This window comes from Phascolarctos cinereus, unplaced genomic scaffold, assembly GCF_003287225.1.
Source record: "Phascolarctos cinereus isolate Bilbo 61053 unplaced genomic scaffold, phaCin_HiC Scaffold_9;HRSCAF=440, whole genome shotgun sequence".
Taxonomy (NCBI): domain Eukaryota; kingdom Metazoa; phylum Chordata; class Mammalia; order Diprotodontia; family Phascolarctidae; genus Phascolarctos; species Phascolarctos cinereus.
In genome coordinates, this window is record NW_027556402.1 from 241,133,962 (window position 1) to 241,152,617 (window position 18,656).

At 43.1% G+C, this 18,656-nt stretch overlaps 1 protein-coding gene across 2 annotated transcripts in view; it reads left to right on the forward strand.

Annotated features, from left to right (window-relative positions):
* Nucleotides 1-18,656, forward strand: part of EXT2 (exostosin glycosyltransferase 2) — a 195,850-nt gene that overhangs the window by 38,064 nt on the left and 139,130 nt on the right. For both annotated transcript variants that reach the window (XM_021009725.2, XM_021009727.2), the window contains exon 7: nt 244-337. In XM_021009725.2, coding sequence (XP_020865384.1) covers nt 244-337 — 94 coding nt within the window. The remainder of the gene's footprint in view (nt 1-243; nt 338-18,656) is intronic.

The window sequence follows — 18,656 nt, forward strand, 5'->3', positions numbered from 1 at the left end:
GTCACCTTGGTCCTCCTCCTGTCTACCCTTTCTCCATCCCCTTCCCAGGTACCGCCTTCCAAAAGAACATGTCCTCGTTACAATCCTTAGAGTCCGTTAGATGTCCCTCCTGCCCTCCGCTTGTCCCCTGAGGCAGCTGGCAGTGCTGGTTAGAGTGGCGGAACTGACTTATTCCGGTCTTGGTTTCCCGAGAGCTTCCTATTTTTCCCCTCTCTCCCCTTTCATGATCTCTTTTACCTTCAGGGCATCTGTGGTTATACCTGAGGAGAAAATGCGAGAGATGTACAGTGTGTTGCGGAGCATCCCCCAGAGGCAGATTGAGGAAATGCAGAGACAGGTAAGCGGTGGGGGTCTGGTGGAAAGTGTGGGCTCCCTCCTGGAGCCTCCTCCTGTGAGGTACCAGGGTGGGTTTCAACTCCTCTCCACCTCCTTTCCTTTAAAAGAGCATCCTCCTCGTCGGTGAGATGCATTTCCTCTCCTATACTCTGAACCTGGGGAAGCAGTTACGTGTGAGATGCAGCTGTGTCTCAAACTCCTGGTCACGTGTGCGGTAGGGACATGGGATCATCAGATCGTAGAGTAGGGAGAGGTCTTACGGGTCCTCTGGTCCAGCCCTCTCACTTCACAGAGAAGGGAACTGAAGGTCAGTAGGAGCTTTAGATGAGAGCACTCAGTATGCTCCCCACAGGTACACCCCACCCTGCCGGATGGGACTGGAGCTGCCTCTTCATTGTCACAGCTGATGGCAGCACCAGAGAGGAGGAAGAGCCAGGAGAAAGGACAGGGGTGTGTCAAATAGCCGAGAATATCGATCTGTCCACACACTGCATCTGTGAAAGCTGGCATGGGCTGATTCAGGAGGCAAAGGTAGTGTTGATGATAATGCCCTTCCTGCGAGGAGTGGGCCTGCTGCCTCAGCAAGGAGCGGATCCCCTCAATGGAGTCCTTCAAACAGAGATGTGCCGTAGTTGGGGATTTCCTTCTGGGATGTGTTGGAGGGCTCTTCCACCCACAGAATTCTGTGATATCAGTCTGGGAACAATTTAAAAAATTAAACTTAAAAATAGCGTCTACAGATACAGTTAACTGCTATTGTCTCAAATGATCAGTAACAAGGAAAAAAACCCCTATCTTTCTGTAAAGCCCTTTACAACAGTTATAAAATGGGTCACTTAAGTCTTCTAATTTGGGCCTCAGAACATGAAGAGTAGAGAAGAGAAGAATGAAGCTCAGAGGTCAGGTGACTTGACCAAGGTTACAGGCTTCTAAGTGGCAGAGCCAGGAGTTTAACCTAGGTCAGGGTGTCAAACCAAATCAGATTAAAATGGAATGGGGAAGTGCTTAATAAAATAAAATGCAGGGCACCATCGATAATGCCCATTTGTGGTTTTCTAAGTTAAGGAGCTGCCCACAGGGACCCGTTCCTATTTGAGTTTGACACGTGTGGCCTAGATCATCTCCAGGCTGAGTGGTTACTGAGCAGCTTTTAGGTCCTGGCTAGCCATTGTCCTCTTTAGCTCTGGATTCAGTTGTTCCTCAGTCGTTTTCAGTCGTGCCCAACTCTTCGTGACCCTATTTGGGGTTGTCTTGGCAAAGATACTGGAGTGGTTTGCCATTTCCTTCTGCAGCTCATTTTATAGATGAGGAAACTGAGGCAAACAGAGTTCAGTGACTTGCCCAGGGTCACACAGCTAGGAAGTGTCTGAGGTCAGATTTGAGGTCAGGAAGATGAGTCTTCCTGACTCCAGGGCCAGCGCTCTATCTATGGTGCCACCTAGTTGGAGAATTGAATATAAATAATTCTTTATCCTTTTTGGTTATGAAACATGAGGGCATTTCCTCTTTGTCCCTTGTGGAAGAGATGTGGTTTTGTACCAAAGGAAAATCATTCCGAATTTTCCCATCAGTGGCTTTAGAGACCAGGAACAATCTATCTGTTGTGGGATTTTACACATCTGGTTATTCTCTTCCTCGACAAGAAGGGGTCACTTCTTCTTCCTAAGATTGGGAGAAATATGACTGAAAACTTCTTAGAGCGTCATTCCCTCAATTTCCCTGTCATTCTTCCTTCTTATAACAATGCTGCTGCTAACCGAGAACATTTACATAATGCTTTAAGGTTTACCAAGTGCCTTGCAAATATTATCTCTTTCATTCCTTCCAACAGTCCTGTTGGGTAGGTCCTTATATTATCCCCATTTTACAGATGAGGAATCTGAGGCAAAGAGGCTAAGTGAGTTGGAGGGAGGAATTGAACTTAGGTAAAATTTCTTTTCTAAGGCTGATCTGAATTGATCTTGAAGTGCTCTAATCCAGTGCCTTCCTTCAGTTAATCATTTCCTATTTATCCTGTATATAGGTTGTTTTGTATATATTTATTTTCTGGTTGTCTCCCCCCGTATATTGTAAGTTTGAGGGCAAGGACTTTTTTTCCTTTCTTTGTAACTCCAGTTCTTAGCACAGTGCCTGACATATGGTAGGAGCTTAACAAATGTCTATTGATTGATTGACTGGTAGCACTCATAACAACATTCAGACTTATAGAGAGGACTTTAAAGTTTGCAAGATGCTTTACATACCTTTGGTCCTCACTATACCCTGTGAGGTAATTTCTATTATAATCCCCATTTCAGATAGGGAAACTGAGGCAGAGAGGGTAAGTGGCTTGCTCAGAGTTATACAGCTGTAAGTGGTAGGGGCAGGATTACAGCTGAAGTCTCCCCAGTTTCAAGCCCCCTGCTTTGCTCATAATGACATGCTGCTTATAGCTGACTCCCAGGGAAGCTGTGAGGGTAAGTGTAAGCTGGTATCACATAGCTTATTGAACTCTGTCTAGGGAATTCAAAGTGAGATCTCTTTAAACCCAAACAGCGTCTCTGGGGCTCCATCCTCAGTCCCACACTGGAGAGCCTAATGGATATTTCATTGGAAAACTGAGGCCCCTGTAAAGAGAGCGGAGTCTGTAGAAGTGCTTTTCTCCTACGGACTCCCCTGTTAGCTCAGGATGAGTAGGTGGCCACCAGGGGTCTCCATTTCCTCAGCCTCTAGACCCGAGCAGGTCTGGCTCTGTACAGAGATTCCCCAGCTGGCTTCTTCAGGCCACTTGGGTACCTCTCCCATCTTTGAAGCAGTTCCCTACAGTCCCATTCTGGTAGCTTGGGGAGAAGAAGCAGTGTTCACTGCAGAACGGCGATCTGGTATCTACTGCTTCTGATCATCTTGGCTGTCACCAAGCTAATTGTGTAAAGTGTAGCAGAAGTGTTAAAATAAGATGATTTTAATAATGGAATAAAACATAAGGTACTTCTGATAATCCAATCATACCAACCTTGTTTGTCTCCCTGATTGGTCATCAGTCAGTGTTAGTTACTCAAATACTGAAATGGACCTGCAATCCTAATAACTTGAGTGTTCCCTTCAGTGATACAGAGTGCATGTGCCTCTACCCTGCCTATTCTTTGTTGACTCTTATCCATGTCCAATCTAAATTCACTGCAAGGGCTCTACCCGGTAGACTTTTGTCTGGCATCGTGCGAATACCAGTCATCCCTTGCACTTGCCATTTTGCCAGCCTATCTTTTCTTGCTAGTACACATTTTCCTGATAACATCGTTTGTTCCCCTTCAAAATTCCTATTCGTTGTAGCCTGCCCATGCCCACTGTGTGCCTTTCCATTGCCCATTTTGTGATAATCATCTTTAATGTTTTGAGATTGTTTTATCCCATCTCTCTGCCACACAGCAGCATGTTGGTACTAACAAGATTGACCTTTGTTTCTGAGAAAGGCTAGGGTCCTTAAAAGAGTAAATCGTACCAGTTAATCAACATGTAATTTTTGAGACTCTGCTATGCGCTCGACACTCCACTGGACATTATGGGGGAACACACAAGAGGTATAAGATATAGTGCTTGCCCATAAGGAACCAACATGGAATCTCAGATTCCTTTTAGTCCAATCTATCCCTGACCCAGAATGCCTTCCACAGCATTGTTGACAGGTTGTCCTCCAGCCTGTACTTGGAAATCTCTGGGAAGGAGGAACCTTCTGCTTTCGGAGGCCCATATACTGCTCATAGGTAGCTCTAATTGTTAGAAAGTCTTTCCTCATGACAAGTTAAAATTTGCTGCTCTTCAACTTTCGCCTCAGAATTAGGGGTCTATCCATTCCTTGTTCTTTCTTTTGGAGCCAAGCAAACTAACATAGTCCCTCTTCCTCTGACAGCTCTTCAGATACCTGAAGATAGCACTTAGGCCTTTCCTAATGCTCCTCTTTGGGCTAAACTGCCCCCATTCCTTGAGTGGATTTTTGTATAGCATATTTTCCAGTCCCTTCACCATCTTATCCTTCCTTTTATGGACACGTCTTGACTTGTCAGTATCCTTGCTAGAATGTGGGGTTTTTTTTCCTTCTAAATTATTTATTTATTTATTTTGCTTTGCGGTGAGGCGATCGGGGTTAAGTGACATGCCCAGGGTCACAGAGCTGGTAAGTGTTAAGTGTCTGAGGCTGCGTTTGAACTCAGGTCCTCCTGACTTCAGGGCCAGTGCTCTATCCACTGCACCACCTAGCTGCCCCTAGTATGTGGTATTTAGAACTGGACATTACATGACAAATTAAGTTTGACCAGGGCAGAGGGTGGCAGGACTATCACATCTCTATGCCTTTCTTAGTGCATTCTAAAACCAATATGTTTTTCGACTGCCACGTCACACTGTTGACCTATATTGAATTTGCAACCCACTAAAACCTATGTTTTGTGCCCCACAGGATCTAGCCGACCTTTGTCCATCTTGTTTTTTTGAAATTGATGATTTGAAGTCCAGTGTAGAACTTTACATTTCTTAAATTTTATTTGAATAGTTAGCCCTTGTTCTAAATCAAGGGTCAGCAAACTACAGCCTGAGGGATAAATCCAGTTCACCAGCCTATTTTTGCTTGACTAATGAACTAAGAATGGCTCTTATATTTTTAAATAAAGTCTTATTTTGACAAGGCATGGCAAAAACAGGTGACTTACCAGAAGTAGTTTTCCAGGCCCCTGTTCTATGTTGGCAAGATCTTTTTGGATCCTGACTGTTGTCCATTCATTAACTTTTTCTCCTAGCTTTGTTTGATCTGCACATTCGACAAGTGTGTCATCTGTGCCTTTAAACCTGAATCACAGAATTTCTGAGTTGGAAGGGACTTCACTGGCCATCTAGTGCAAGCCATTCTCAAAAAAAGAAATCCTACTACAACACATCTGTTAAGTGGTCTTTGTTTGAAGACCTCCAGTGAGAGGGGAGCTCACTACTTCCAGAGGCATCCATTCCACTTTTAGATGGTGTTAGTCAAGTGGTTCTCAAAAAGTGGTGCCCCCAGTCTCAGCTAGGAGTTCTATAGAATTATATACATTATCTAGAATTTTCACTTGTCTGCAGGAGTCTCTAAACCCTCTTGCAGCATGCTAAGATTTCCCTTGGAAAAGAATAGTACTATTTGGAGAGCAAGAAAAGTTTGAGAATCATTGTTCTGGTTGTGAAGAAGTCTTTCCTTAAATCAAGGCCAGTTTGCAAAATTCTGCAACTTTATTCCTTGCCTCTAGGTCTGCCTTCTGGGGTCAAACAGAACAAATCTAATCTTTCTTCCGTGGGATGGCCGCTCAGATACTTAGGCACAGCTGGCTTTTACATCCGGCTGAACGTCTCCAGTTCCTCCAGCCGATTCTCATAGCGTGGCCTCAGGGCTTGTCACCGCCTTAGTTCCTTTCCTTTGGATGCTCTTCGGTTTATCAGCGTCATTCCTCCACTGTAGCGTGTAGAACTAAACCCATGCTCCAGAGGGGTTATGACCCGGCGCAGGGCAGCAAGACTATGTCAAGGCTATGGAGTGCCTCCTCCTTCCTGAAAACTACATCCTTTAACAGGGTGTACGACTCTGTCGGTAGCTCCTGCTGCTCTGGCTTGCTGTCGTCTCGTTAGGCTTGTCATCCACTCATCCTTAGGTGACCAGCTCTGTTTTCACATAGCCTGCTGTCTAATTATGTTTCCCCATCTTGTACTTGTGAAGTTGCTTTTTTGGATCTCAAATGTAAGACCTTACATTTACCTTTTAAATTTCTACTTGACAGATCTAGCTTAGCTTTCTAGCCTGGAAAGATCTTTTTGGAGACTGGCTGCATTTTCCAGCGCATTAGCTATCCTGAGTTTTGTTTCATCTGCATAGTTGATGAAGATGCTTTTTATGCTGATTTCCTTCTTTCTTTCCCTTTATGCTTGTATCTAAGTCATTATCGATACCATGTCAAGCACTAATCCCTGGGGCATTCCACTGGAGACCTCCTTCCAAATTGATAAAGAACCATTTATGTTTCCATAAACCTGGCCATTCAGTCAGTTCTGAATCTGTCTAAGGGTTTTGTCATATAGCTCTCATTTCTCTCTTTTCCACAAGAGTAACATGGGGCATTTTAACAAATGCTTTGGTAAAAATGTGGGAAGACTACATAGCATTTCCTTAATATAGTTTAGTAACTCTAACTTTCACATACCGGTGATTCTGAACCCCTCTAAGTCATCATTCAAACCCTGTTCCCCACCTGCTGGCTCCCAATTCCTTATTCCCATTTACCTCAACCCTCCCACCCCAAAGTTTCAACCAAATGCCACCCAGTCCTTCCACTGGACCCTGCAGAATGCCTGCTCAATAGACAAATTTCCTTTCATCCTGAGTGGTTTCCTCTCCTACTCCTTCCATCTGCTAACTCTTGCTAAAGTCTGGTTCCCCCTGATGACACAGCCGCCCTGGCCGCCTTTTCCAGTACTGGCTGTGCCTTCACTCATTCTTCTCGGCTCACCAGTCAAGGCGGGGGAGTTGGGATACTCCTTGTTTCCCATTGCCACCTCCAAGTTCTCTCCTTATCTTTATCATGCAGTAAACTCTCCTTCTTTTGAGGTCCCTGCTATTTATATCTACCACTCAACTAAAATTCTATAGCTGTTGTCTACAGACCTCCAGGTCACTCCCCTTCCTTCCTCAATGAATTTGGTACATGCGTGGCTCGTGATTTTTCTCTCCTCCCTCATATTAGGGGACTTCAGTATACACATTGACTCTAAGTCAACACCCTAATGACTCAGTTCCTCGGCTTATTCATGTCTCATGAACTATTCTTCCACCTGTTCTTTAGCCACCCTTGATCTTGCTGTCACCCACAAATGTACCATCTCCATGTTCAAGAATTCAGAAATCCCCACATTTGACCATAATCTGTTGGTTTTCCACTTCTCCCTCTGCCTTCCCTTATAAAACTCTATTCTTCATCCTCACCATGATCTCCGATCTCTTAACCCATCAATTGTCTCCCAGGCCCTCTCCCTTACACTAGCTACTCTCTCCTGTTCTCTCCATCTTGACCCCTTCATGAACCGATTCATCTCTACCCTGTCCTCTCTTGACTCTTTAGCCCCCTCCTTATATTGTCAATAACACCCAGTCAAGCTGCAGCCTTTCATTCTAACCACCATCATTGCCTGCCCTCCTTTATGCATGCTGTTGGAACAAAGATGGAGATCGTTCAATTGTTCTGACTGGATCCACTACAGATTTCTGTTACATAACCTCAACTGGACCCTCGCTGCTTCCTAGTAATCCTATTTCACCTCCCTTATCCACTTACTCTCCCTCTCTCCACAGTAGTTCCTTCAAGTCTTTTTATCTTTCCTTGAAGTGAATTGATAAGGGAGGTGAGTTCTCTGCATATCTAGCATTAGCCTTTCCCATGTCATCAAAATTGTTTCCATTTGTGTCTTCATAATTTCATTCTAGAGAGTTTCCCATCTCTTGTTGGCTGATTCCCCTGTAGAATTTTGATTCACAGAATCCTACTGAGCCGTCCTATAAACTCTTTATAATGTATTCTCAAAAGCCAGGTTGCATATCAAACTATGCCTGGCTTTCCTCTGTATTATTATCAACTCTAGGAGAAAGTAATTACTTCCCCTCAAGATTTCAACATCTATTCTTCCAATTTTATAGATTCTTTCTATGGTGTTTAGCTTGAATATACCCAGAAAGTTTTTTCCCTCCCTCATCTTTTTTAGTTTAAAGCTTTTTTAAAATTAAATTTCCAAGACACTAGACAAATATGTTCTTACCAACCTGTCCTGGTTACATTCCATCCTTGACTAGGCATCTGGCATTTTTCTATTTTAAGATGAGGTCTGGAAATCCAAATCCTTTTCTTAGATCTCACCTTCTTAACCAAGTGTCTGTTCCTTAATTCATCATATTTAAATTATGGACAGAAAAGCTGAATGCCACAGACCTCAGGACATATTTACTTACACATCCACCAAGCAATCAGAGACCAAGACAGCAAAGAATCAAGAACTAATTATGCAGTGAATTAACTGGGTCAGCCTTGGAGACAGGAAAACTGGGTTTCAAATCATGCCTCTGACACAGTTTACCTGCATGACTGAGGAGGAGCCACATAACCCCTCAGTGCCTCTGGCAGTTTTCAAAGATGTAACATATAAAACAGTTGCCTATCAGTGTTGTGGAATGGGTTCCCACATAGGATATGCATGCCACTGATGACTTAGTGGACGTGCACAGAGACAGCTGTGATATACACATACCTAAAAACTTGCATAGCAAAGATAGTAAGTACAGAAAGAATTAGAAAAAGAAGGGATCACCGGGAAAACTTGTGGCATCTTGGCATGATGGATGCAGCATCAGGGACTTTGATACTTATTAGCCTTGGCCTTTGGTTTCTTCAGCCATAAAGTCAGAGGGTTGGGCTAGATGACCTCTGAGATTCCATTTAGTTCCAAAATTTATGATTTTTTTTCATTAGAAGGATAGGTCAGCAGAGCAGAGGGAGAAACTATCATTTGTCTTCTTTACACTGATGGGCAAGATAGAGAAGAAGATTTGGCTAGATATAATCCTCCAGTCAAATGGATTTTTGTGTTTCCCAAACCTACCTCCATTCCCAGTCACAAAGAAAGTAAAACTGGACCCAGGAAGACACTGCCTCTCCAGACCACATAGTAAGAAGTGTTTGTGTGGATAGGGAGGAAGGTGTAAATGGATCCCTGATTTATCTGCCTAGTAGAGTTTCCAAACATACTTTTATTGGTCAGTGGCTCCAACAGCAGTGATCTCTGACCCCAGCCACACTAGGAGGTGGAAGTCGGCAACCCGCCTTGCCTTTGAACTCTTCTTTGTGCTCCCATGTCTAGGAACTTTGGAGATGGCAGAAGTATCCACCCTTCTCTTTAGCTCCCATAGTCTGGTCCCAGTTGAAATATGTTTCTCTTCAGTCAGTCAAGTATGTCTTGGGCTTCTGTCCCTGATCTCTGATGCCCTTCTCCCTATCCCTCATATCATGTGCTTATTTTTGCTCTTATGACTTTTCCCATGTTTTCACTGGAATTTCTTCCCTACTTCCTATATTCCTTGTAGGAAGTCAGGCCCAGTATCAGTTGTGTTTGGAGGCAGAGAGTAGCAAATGTCCCTCTAGGATTCTTCTGAGGCCAAAACGGAATGGAGAGTTGTAGGTTTGGGGGACTTGAAAAATCCAAAAGACACTCATGAATCAGAGGAAGGAAATATAGAAAGGAACAGCCTAACACCAAGGGAAGTGAAGAGGCAGGGCTGCAAGGAAGTCTCCAGGGTCTCATCCAGGTAGTCTAGAGGAAGGCCTAAGAGGCAGCGTGAGTCTGGGAGGGAGAGCCTTTGGTCACGGGAGGAATGGATGCTCCGGGGCTGTTCATGGCCATGGTGGTCTGTGGAAGGGAAGAAACTGTCTCACTGGGAGTTTTGTTGTTTTCTTTTTACTTAGGAAAAAGAGGGTTTTATGAATTATGGGGCAGGTGCTTGCTAAGAGAATATAATGATTAGGAAGAAGGAAAGGCTATCCCATTGTAGCTCTCCAGGCACCTCAGCTGTCTGCAAGCCTGGGGTGTTGGGAGGAAAGCACTCAGCAGTCCTTGCAGCTCCATGTAAATGTCCCGGGATAGCACTGACACCAGTGTCAGCTATGTCTTGCTCGACTCGTGCTGTCTCATTTGATCCTTGCCGAAGTCTAGCCAGGGAGGTTGGTACTACGGGTATTGTCACCATCCTAGAGATGATGAAGCCACGGCCCAGAGAGTTACAAGACACGTAGGAGGCATTGGAGCTGAGCTTCTCACCCTGGTCTGCCCCTGCCCCATCCAGCTCTAGTGGTCTTTTCACTCTGCGTGCTTGCTCTCAATGATTGTTTTATCATTCTTAAAGTACTGTGCAAGCAAGCGGTGTGTCACAAAAAAGCACGTACCTTTCCTAGAGAAGTGAGAGACTGTCCAAATGTAACGGCTGTCCATTCACATGCAGTCCAAGCGTACCTGGTTGTTTGGCTAACTAGATGGGAAAGGAAGGACTGGTACGGGGGGAACTGAGGCAGCAGTGCTGACTAAGGGAGGAGACGGAACACCTGTAAAAAAGACAACGAAACAAGGCTTCATGAAGTAGGCCGTCTGGTGGCCTTGGTGTGGAGGCAGACCTCTCCACTCACCTCGAGAGGCCATAGAACAGTGATCGATGTGAATAGAAATGACCCCATGCCATCAAGAAGAGGTGAAATTCCACTGGGTATCCTCCCCATAAGAAGTTAAGGAACATTTATAGAAAAGCTTCCATTCAAAGAGATCAAAATTTTGAAAAATTTTTGAAAAAACTTCATTGTCTCTATCCTCACCCATCCAGAAAATCCACTTTTCCAGGACGATTCACTCCCTGGCAGTTCTGGATAGTTGAGGTTTTATTATACTTACATTGATACTTACAGAGCATTCTTCCCATGGGTTACTCCACACTTGGGAAAATGCACCTCAGCTCAACCCTGAGATGGGCAATTACGAGATGGGCAATTACAAGATGGGTCCAGATCTTGTATGGGAGGAACATGAAGATCAGAAGCCCAAGTAACCCATCCGGGGCCACACAGTAGGTGAGGGGCAGCCTGGGAGCATTCCCTGCTTTGCCACCCACATCTCTGCTCCAACCATGAAGCTTGTGTGGCCTAGCTGGAGGCTGAAAATCAGGACAGACTTCCTGACAGTTAAAACTATTAGGCTGTGGAACAGTCTTCTAGGAGAAGTGGTTGCTTAAGACATTTAAGACTGGACACGACACTGGAAATCGAGGCTAAGCAAAGCAATGTGGAAAAGGTTTTACTTGTAATTTCTAGGGCTGGTGTTGCAATGTCTCTCATTCCCACGCCCCCACTGGGAAATTTGATTTTCAATAAATTGGGTTCTTGTGGCTTTAAAAAGCACTAAATATTTTCCTCTTGTCAAATGCCATTGAAAGTTGTTTCCCAGTCTCCTCTCCATGCTTGCCTTTCCCACGTACTAGATACTAGATGTTGTACCCTTAAGCCTGACACTCAGCTTATATGTTGGTGTTCAGAGAATCATAGCTTCTTCCTTGCACGCTCCTCCCCATTGAGTGATAGCGCATTGGAAGTAGACGTGATCCCTTTGCAGAGTATTTGGAATTTCACGATTTGACCATTTCCCATGTTGTCAATAGCACTGTATCCTCTGTGTGTGAGCATTCTTCTGCTCATAAATCTAAGTCATGAAGTATCCTGGTCACATGTGTTGTGGAAATCAGAACAGGCTAAGAAGAGCTCATTTAATATAAGATTCTGAAATGAGAGCATTTTTTTTTTCAAGCTTGGTATTAAGAACCTTGCTGGAAAAAGACTGTTTGCCAGATATCTAATGGGAAGCCAAGAAAAGCATTTTAATAGAACTGTCTCAAATTTATAGCACACTAGGGTATGCAAATAAATTTCCTTGTCTTTAAGGGTTGGGTTGATTTGCAGGTATTTGGTCCAGCCTTGGAGATTTAAATCCTTACAGTCCAGATGGGAAGAGCATAAAACCCCTTTCCTTGGCAGCTCTAGAAGGCTCCTGGTATTGACAAAAAGACGCAGGGTGATTCATGGAGCGGTCTTGGACTTTGCTAGTTTTGTCATAGGGTTCTAGAAATAGAGAGCTGACTTGTCTAATCGCCTCATTTTACAGATCAGAAAACTGAGACTCAGAGAAGTAAATAATAGACCTAACCTTGAAACTCAGGTCTTCTGATGCCACGTCTATTGTTTTCTGCATTATATGACAACTGGCTTCCAAAACATGGGGTCATATAGTCTAAAAATTGTGAAATGCATTTCAACTGAGACACATATGTTAAGTGCCCATTATATATCTAGGACTGTGTAGGGTACAATGAGGGAGACCAAAAGAGCATCTTGTAAAAACACTGCCCATAAGGAGCCTGCAGTCTGGTTGTCGGGGCTGATGGGACTTAGAGACATAAAATAATTAGGAAATGTTGGAAGACAAGGCCCTCTGTTGTCATGCTCCTTCTTTCTGACCCAGAGCTGACCATGAATTCTCCAAGGCCCTGCCAAGCGCTGCAGAGACATCATGGACATGGCTTGGTGTTGGGCTCCGTGCTTGTTTTCTAGGAGCAGGCCTGGCTGGGTTTGGATAAGTTCATCAATGGGACATCGGCCGTGAGGTGGCCTAGGCTGACACCACATGGTGACTTGTTTTGACGGTGCTAACTTTGGAAGACCATCAGCTGAGATTCAGAGGGGTTTCCTGTTATTAGTGGAGGGAGCACCTGTATTGATGAAATCATGGCTCCTTTGAGGTAATGAAGAAGAAGGGATAGATAAAATGACAGAGATAAATGTTGAATAGAGCCAGTGCCCTGAGAGGTGAGGACAGGGCGTGGTCATGGTGCATTTGAGATGTTGGAAAAGATTCCTTGGTAGAGCGTTTGCTCCTGATGGCTGGTTAAGATTTGAATAGGTAAAGAGGAGGCGGAAATTAGGGTAGAAGATGATATTTGTAAGGGAAAGAATGAACTAAAGAGGGAAGAGATGGGTCTCCTTCTAACCAAGGGCCTTGGCACCTTTAGGACTCCATATTGTGGGAAGTGAGGTTGTATAGGAAAGAAGGGATCAGGTCATGGAGGGCTTTTTCACACCAACAGGGCAGAGAACATTGTTTCTAGGGAACCTGTTACAATTAGCAAAAGCAAATGTTACATTAATTTTTTTAAAAATCCTCTTATTTCATGAAAGGAGAAAGCACCATCAGGAAGTTTATAAGGAATTATAGAGCTAACAGACACCTTAGATATCACTTCATCTACTCCTCTCAGTTTGCTCCTGCTCGATGGAGCAGTGGAGGTCTAGTTAGGGAATCAGCCGGGACTAGAATGTCTGGACTTCACATTCTCAATCCATCTCTCTCTCTGTAGCTTGTCATCGGAAAGCCCACGGGGTGATATTTGCTTCCAATCAGCATTTGGCTGACTAAGATAGGATTCTTCTGGTGTCAAGATATTAATTGTGGGCATGGTTTTCAAGGTTTACAAGGAGCTTCCTACTCTGGATATGTTTAAACATGCTTGGGTTCCAGAAGCTAGTAATAATAAGAATGATATGCATTTAAATAGCAGTTTATAGGGCAGCGAGGTGGTACAGTGGATAGAGTACCAAGCCTGGAGGCAGGAAGACCTGAGCTCAAGTCCAGACTCAGATAACTTTACTAGCTGTGTGACCTTGGGCAAGTCACTTAACCTGGTTTGCCTCAGTTTCTTCATCTGTAAAATGAACTGGAGAAGGAAATGGCAAACCTCTGCAGTATCTTTGCCAGGAAAATCCCGAATGGGGTCACGAAGAGTCAGACATGACTGAAATAACTGAACAACAATAACAAAAAACAATTTAACGTGATAAATCATTTCGTGCATATTATATCTTTATTCACAACTCTTTGAGAGAGTGTAGTGTTATCATTCCCATTTTGTAGATGAGGAAATTGAGGCACAGAGTGATATTGCTAGTAAGCAAAACTGGAACTTGAAACTCACCACCTTTTTTTTTCAAACTCCCAGGCCATTGCTTTTTCTATTATTCCATGCTGTAATTCAGAGTTCGATGCCTTCCCTGCCTCCCCCCGCCCCCCCATCCCTTGACTATTATCAGGAGTTAGATCACCACTTAGAGTTACCTGGAGCTTGTCTTTTCCCTGTTTTAATTACCGGTCACAGGGAAGAAAGAGATAAAAATTAGGTGGTTCCATATTTTAGAGAACATATGGGGGGAAGGCTTATTTGGTCATTTTATATACTCCCAATGACTACTATTGTATGTTCTTGGCCTTTCCTTCTTCCTTCAGCTATACCCTTCTCTCCTCCTAATCCTAACTCATTCAATTTGGGGGAAACACATGAACTAAAAAGTTAACTTTTTGTAAATGACTAGTCAGGATCAGAACTGAAAATAGAATGATTGCTTAGGCATAATTTTGCTTGGTCTAAAGTCAAGCCAAATGGAAATAACAAGTGAATTTGAGGGGGCTTGTGAAAAATCTTTTCCAAGTGCTTTAATGAGGGAGGACAATGTCATTGGATGCAGTAAAATTTTCCCTAGTGCCATCTTAAGTCTCTCTCCCATCCTTCTCTGGTCCTGTCCCTCTCTCTCTCTCTCTCTCTTTCCCCCCAACCCCACTTCCCTTCCAGCCAACTTCATCTTGTGCTTTAAGGAATTCTGTTGGAGAGCGGGAGAGAGGTGAGCTTAATGTCCCCGATGAATTGGGCTGAAGGCTAAAAGACTGCCATAAATCTGCAGCTCGTTTTAGTGCCACGTTAAAACGGTGTGAGGGGCTGGTTTCCGTGGCCCCTGCCCCTTTCTTTATGGGTTCCTTTGGCTCTCCTTTTTAAAGAGGGCCCTGTGGAGTCATTTTAAAGCTCTTATCAGTTTGCTGACAGCTATATGGGCCTTTCTGCTGGCTCCAGGGAGCTCAGGCTGGCGTGTGAAACTTCTCATTCTTAAATTGAAAAAATGCCAGGCAGATCTGAAGGGATCAGGTGGGCACAGCAGCCACTGGGGGTGGGTGGGAAGATAAGTAGCTGGCATGGTATTGAATGGACCTTTTGCAGAGTAAGGGTCAAACTGATTTCTGTATTTGGATGGTGAGGGGCAGGGCAGTAGGAGTTAGACAACAAGGGTTTTCAAAGGGCTTTTTAAAAAATCTTATAACTAAAAATGCCATTCTATGAGTAATTTTTCTTTACAACATTAGGCAGTTTAACAGGGAATCCCTGATGGATAGGTGGTTAAGTTCCCTGAGTATTTTTCTGAGGGCAGTTTGAGTGCCCAGACCTGCCTACAAACCTTTGCCAGCCCAATTCTTGGCTCTCAAGCATAATCATTATCAAATATAAAGGTCTTTTCATTCGTCTGCTGCTACTTTTTAGACTGTGTGATTAGATCAGCTAACTCTTCAGTAATTTCCCCCTCCCCCCCACCCTGAGTACTTTGTGAAATACTGGGTTGTCCATCAATGCCATCTTGGGAAGGTTGGCCCTTTCTTCCGCTCACACTTATAGGAAAGTAGGTACACGCGGCTCTTCCCTTTCTCCTGTAGTGTCTCCCTTCTCTCTTTGATGGAAAATCACAAGCAGTAATCTTTTAACAGACAGCTGAGGGGAAGGAAAAACCATTACCTGGACTGTGGCCAACAGCCTGAGGGGAGTTTCAGAATCTTTGGCATCTCTGACCAGAATTTTTTTTTCCAAGCATTTTATAAAGAGCGTGTCTACCCTACCTTCTCTGTTCTCCTCCCAAGCCCTTCAGAGGGAGGAAAAAATTTGTCCTATGAGTATCCTCTGCATAAGCCTGCCTTCTGTCCTCTCATTTGAGTCTTTGCTAAATGGATTTTAGTAACAAGCCTGAATATTCCAAATCCTTTTTTTAATGACCCAGAATTCTCGATGTGCAGAAACTGGTTCTAGTTTGGATGGGAGGGAGGTGGACTACACCAAATTGGACAAGCTTGTTTATTCATTAGTGGAAAACTTGATCTAATGATTTTGTTTGGGCTGTAGAAAGCACTTTGCAAACCAAAAGCACTACATAAATATGAGTTGTTATTATTGTAACAGGCCATTCTTGAAGGGGTTAGGCAGATGGGACAGTAGAGATATAAATAACAAAGAATTTCTGTGTTGTGCAATATTGTGTACAGTTCTCCATCTAGTATGGCAATTTACATTGTATGAGGAATACACAGTTCCAGATTGTATTATTCGTCTTATTTGTAGAGTTCCTTTGGGGGTGGGATTTGCCTCTTTGTATAAAACAAAATCCCCACAAAGCTGTTCTTTATAATTTTATGGGGGAAAAAGAACATATATGGAGAAAAGTACAAATGGAAGGGAACAAATGCTTAAGAGTATTGGCCAGAGCCCTAATGAAACAAATAGGGAGCCAGGTGATGGGAAGAGCATTGGTTCTGGCGTCACAAGGTCCAAGTTTCAGCCTTGGCTCCAGCACTCGTAAGCCCCACGCTTCTAGGCAATCCCCTTCTCGCTCAGCCTGGTTTGCTCATCGGTAAAATGGTTATAATAATTATACTAGCTACTTCATAATGCTGTTGGAAGAAAGTCTTTTTTTAAACCTTGAAGTGTTTATGAGTGTGAATTATTATTAATAATGATAACTAGTAGCAAAGATTTAACCATGATAGGGCAGTGTATTACAGGGGAAAACAATGGATCTGTAGACAGAAAACCTGTTTTTTTTTAAATGTTGTATTGATATTCTTTTAAAAAATTCTTGCTATCACTTTCTAGCCAGTCCAGAGAACTCTTCCATGAAACAAAGAAGCACAATTAAGCAAAACCAATAATCGTCGTAGCCACATATTACAATGTAGGCCTTGTCCCACTCCTTTTGTCTGCCATTTTTCTGCTGAGAGGAGAGAGCCTGGTTTCTTGTGAGGCCTCTGAAATTATAACAGGTCACTGTGCAGTGCTCAAGATTTTCATACTTTGAGCACTTTGCCTTTACATTACTGTGCTTATTGTAAATTGTTTTCCCACTTCTGCTTACTTCACTTCAACAACCATATATGAAAAGATGTTCTTAATCATTAATAAGAAGAGAACTGCAAATGAAAACAACTTTGTGGGTCACCTTATGCCCACCAGATAAAGAAAGATTACAAAAGAGTAAAATGTCTAGTGGTGGAAAGACAGTATGTATCTCTTCGTCCAAATCTCAAGTTTCTGTGGATTCCTCATTTATTATTTCTCATAGCACGATAATATTCCTTTCAATTCACATACTACAGTTCAATCATTCCCCAATTATAAAGGGCCCACTTTGATTTCTTTTCTTTCTTACCACAAAAAGTGATTCTGTGAGAATTAGTTTTAAAATATGGGCTCTTCCCTTTTGTCTCTGGTCATTTTGGTGTATATGCCTATGACTGAGTCAAAGGGTATGTTTAATTTAATTTATGTGCTTTTTTAGTGTAATTCCCAGTTGTTTTACAAGATTTGGACCACTTCATGTACCGTGTATATTGGTTGTCTGAGCTTCCAACTGTCCCTCCAACGTTAACCATTTTAATCTTTTGTAATCTTTGTCTATCTGATGGGTGTAAGGTGACCCACAAAGTTGTTTTAATCTGCATTTCTCTTCTTATGATTGAGAGCATCCTTTCATATATGGTTGCTGAGAATTTGTGTTTCTTCTTTTGACAACAGCCCGTTCATGTCCTTGAATGCTAATATCTTAGAGAATGATCATTTTTATATATTTGTACCCATTCTTTGTGTATCTTAGATATGAGATCTTTTTTGTTGTGGTTTAGTTGTTTCAGTTGTGTCTGCCTCTTTGTGATCCCTTTTTGGAGGGGTTTCTTGACAGAGATTCTGGAGTGGTTTGCCATTTCCTTCTCTAGCTCATTTTACAGATGAGGAAACTGAGGCAACAGGGTTAAGTAACAGGGTTAAGTGACAGGGTCACAGCTAGTAGGTGTCTGAGGCCAGATTTGAACTTGGGTCTTCCTCACTTCAGGCCCAGTGTTCTATTCACTGATTTTGTGGGAAAGGTTTTTTTCTCCCCAAATTAATCATTTATTTTATTCTATCCATATTGATTTTGTTTGTACAAAAACTTTTTAATTTTATGCAATCAAAATTATCTAGTTATTTTGTGATTATTGTTCTCCTTTGGTTAAGAATTGTCTCCCTCTCCTCACTCCCACAGGTAGCTGTGCAAACCTTCTCTGGTTTTCCTCATTTTGTGTAAAGTGACTTTTTACATTTAGATTGTGTTTACTTTGGGGACTTATGGTATATAGTGTATATCTGGCTCTGAACTTCGTTTCTGCCAAATCATTTTTCAGTTTCCAGCAATTCTTCTTGAATAAGGAGTAATTTGTTCCCCGGTAATTTATGTTGTTGGGTTTATTGAACCCTAGGGGCTTACACACCTAATCAGTTCCATTGATCTACTTTTTGAACTTTAGAAAAAAAATTTTTTTTTTAGGCTATTGGGGTTAAGTGACTTGCCCAGGGTCGCACAGCTAGTGTCAAGTGTCTGAGGCCGGATTTGAACTCAGGTCCTCCTGGCTTCAGGGCCAGTGCTCTCTCCATTGAGCCCCCTAGCTGCCCCCTTTTTGAACTTTTGAAACAGTACCACGTGGTTTTGTTGTTGTTGCTCTGGACACTGGTCTCCCTGTCTCACCCAGGCTGGACGTGGAGCAGCCGTTCGTAGGCCTGATCCCCTTCCCGCTTGGCATGG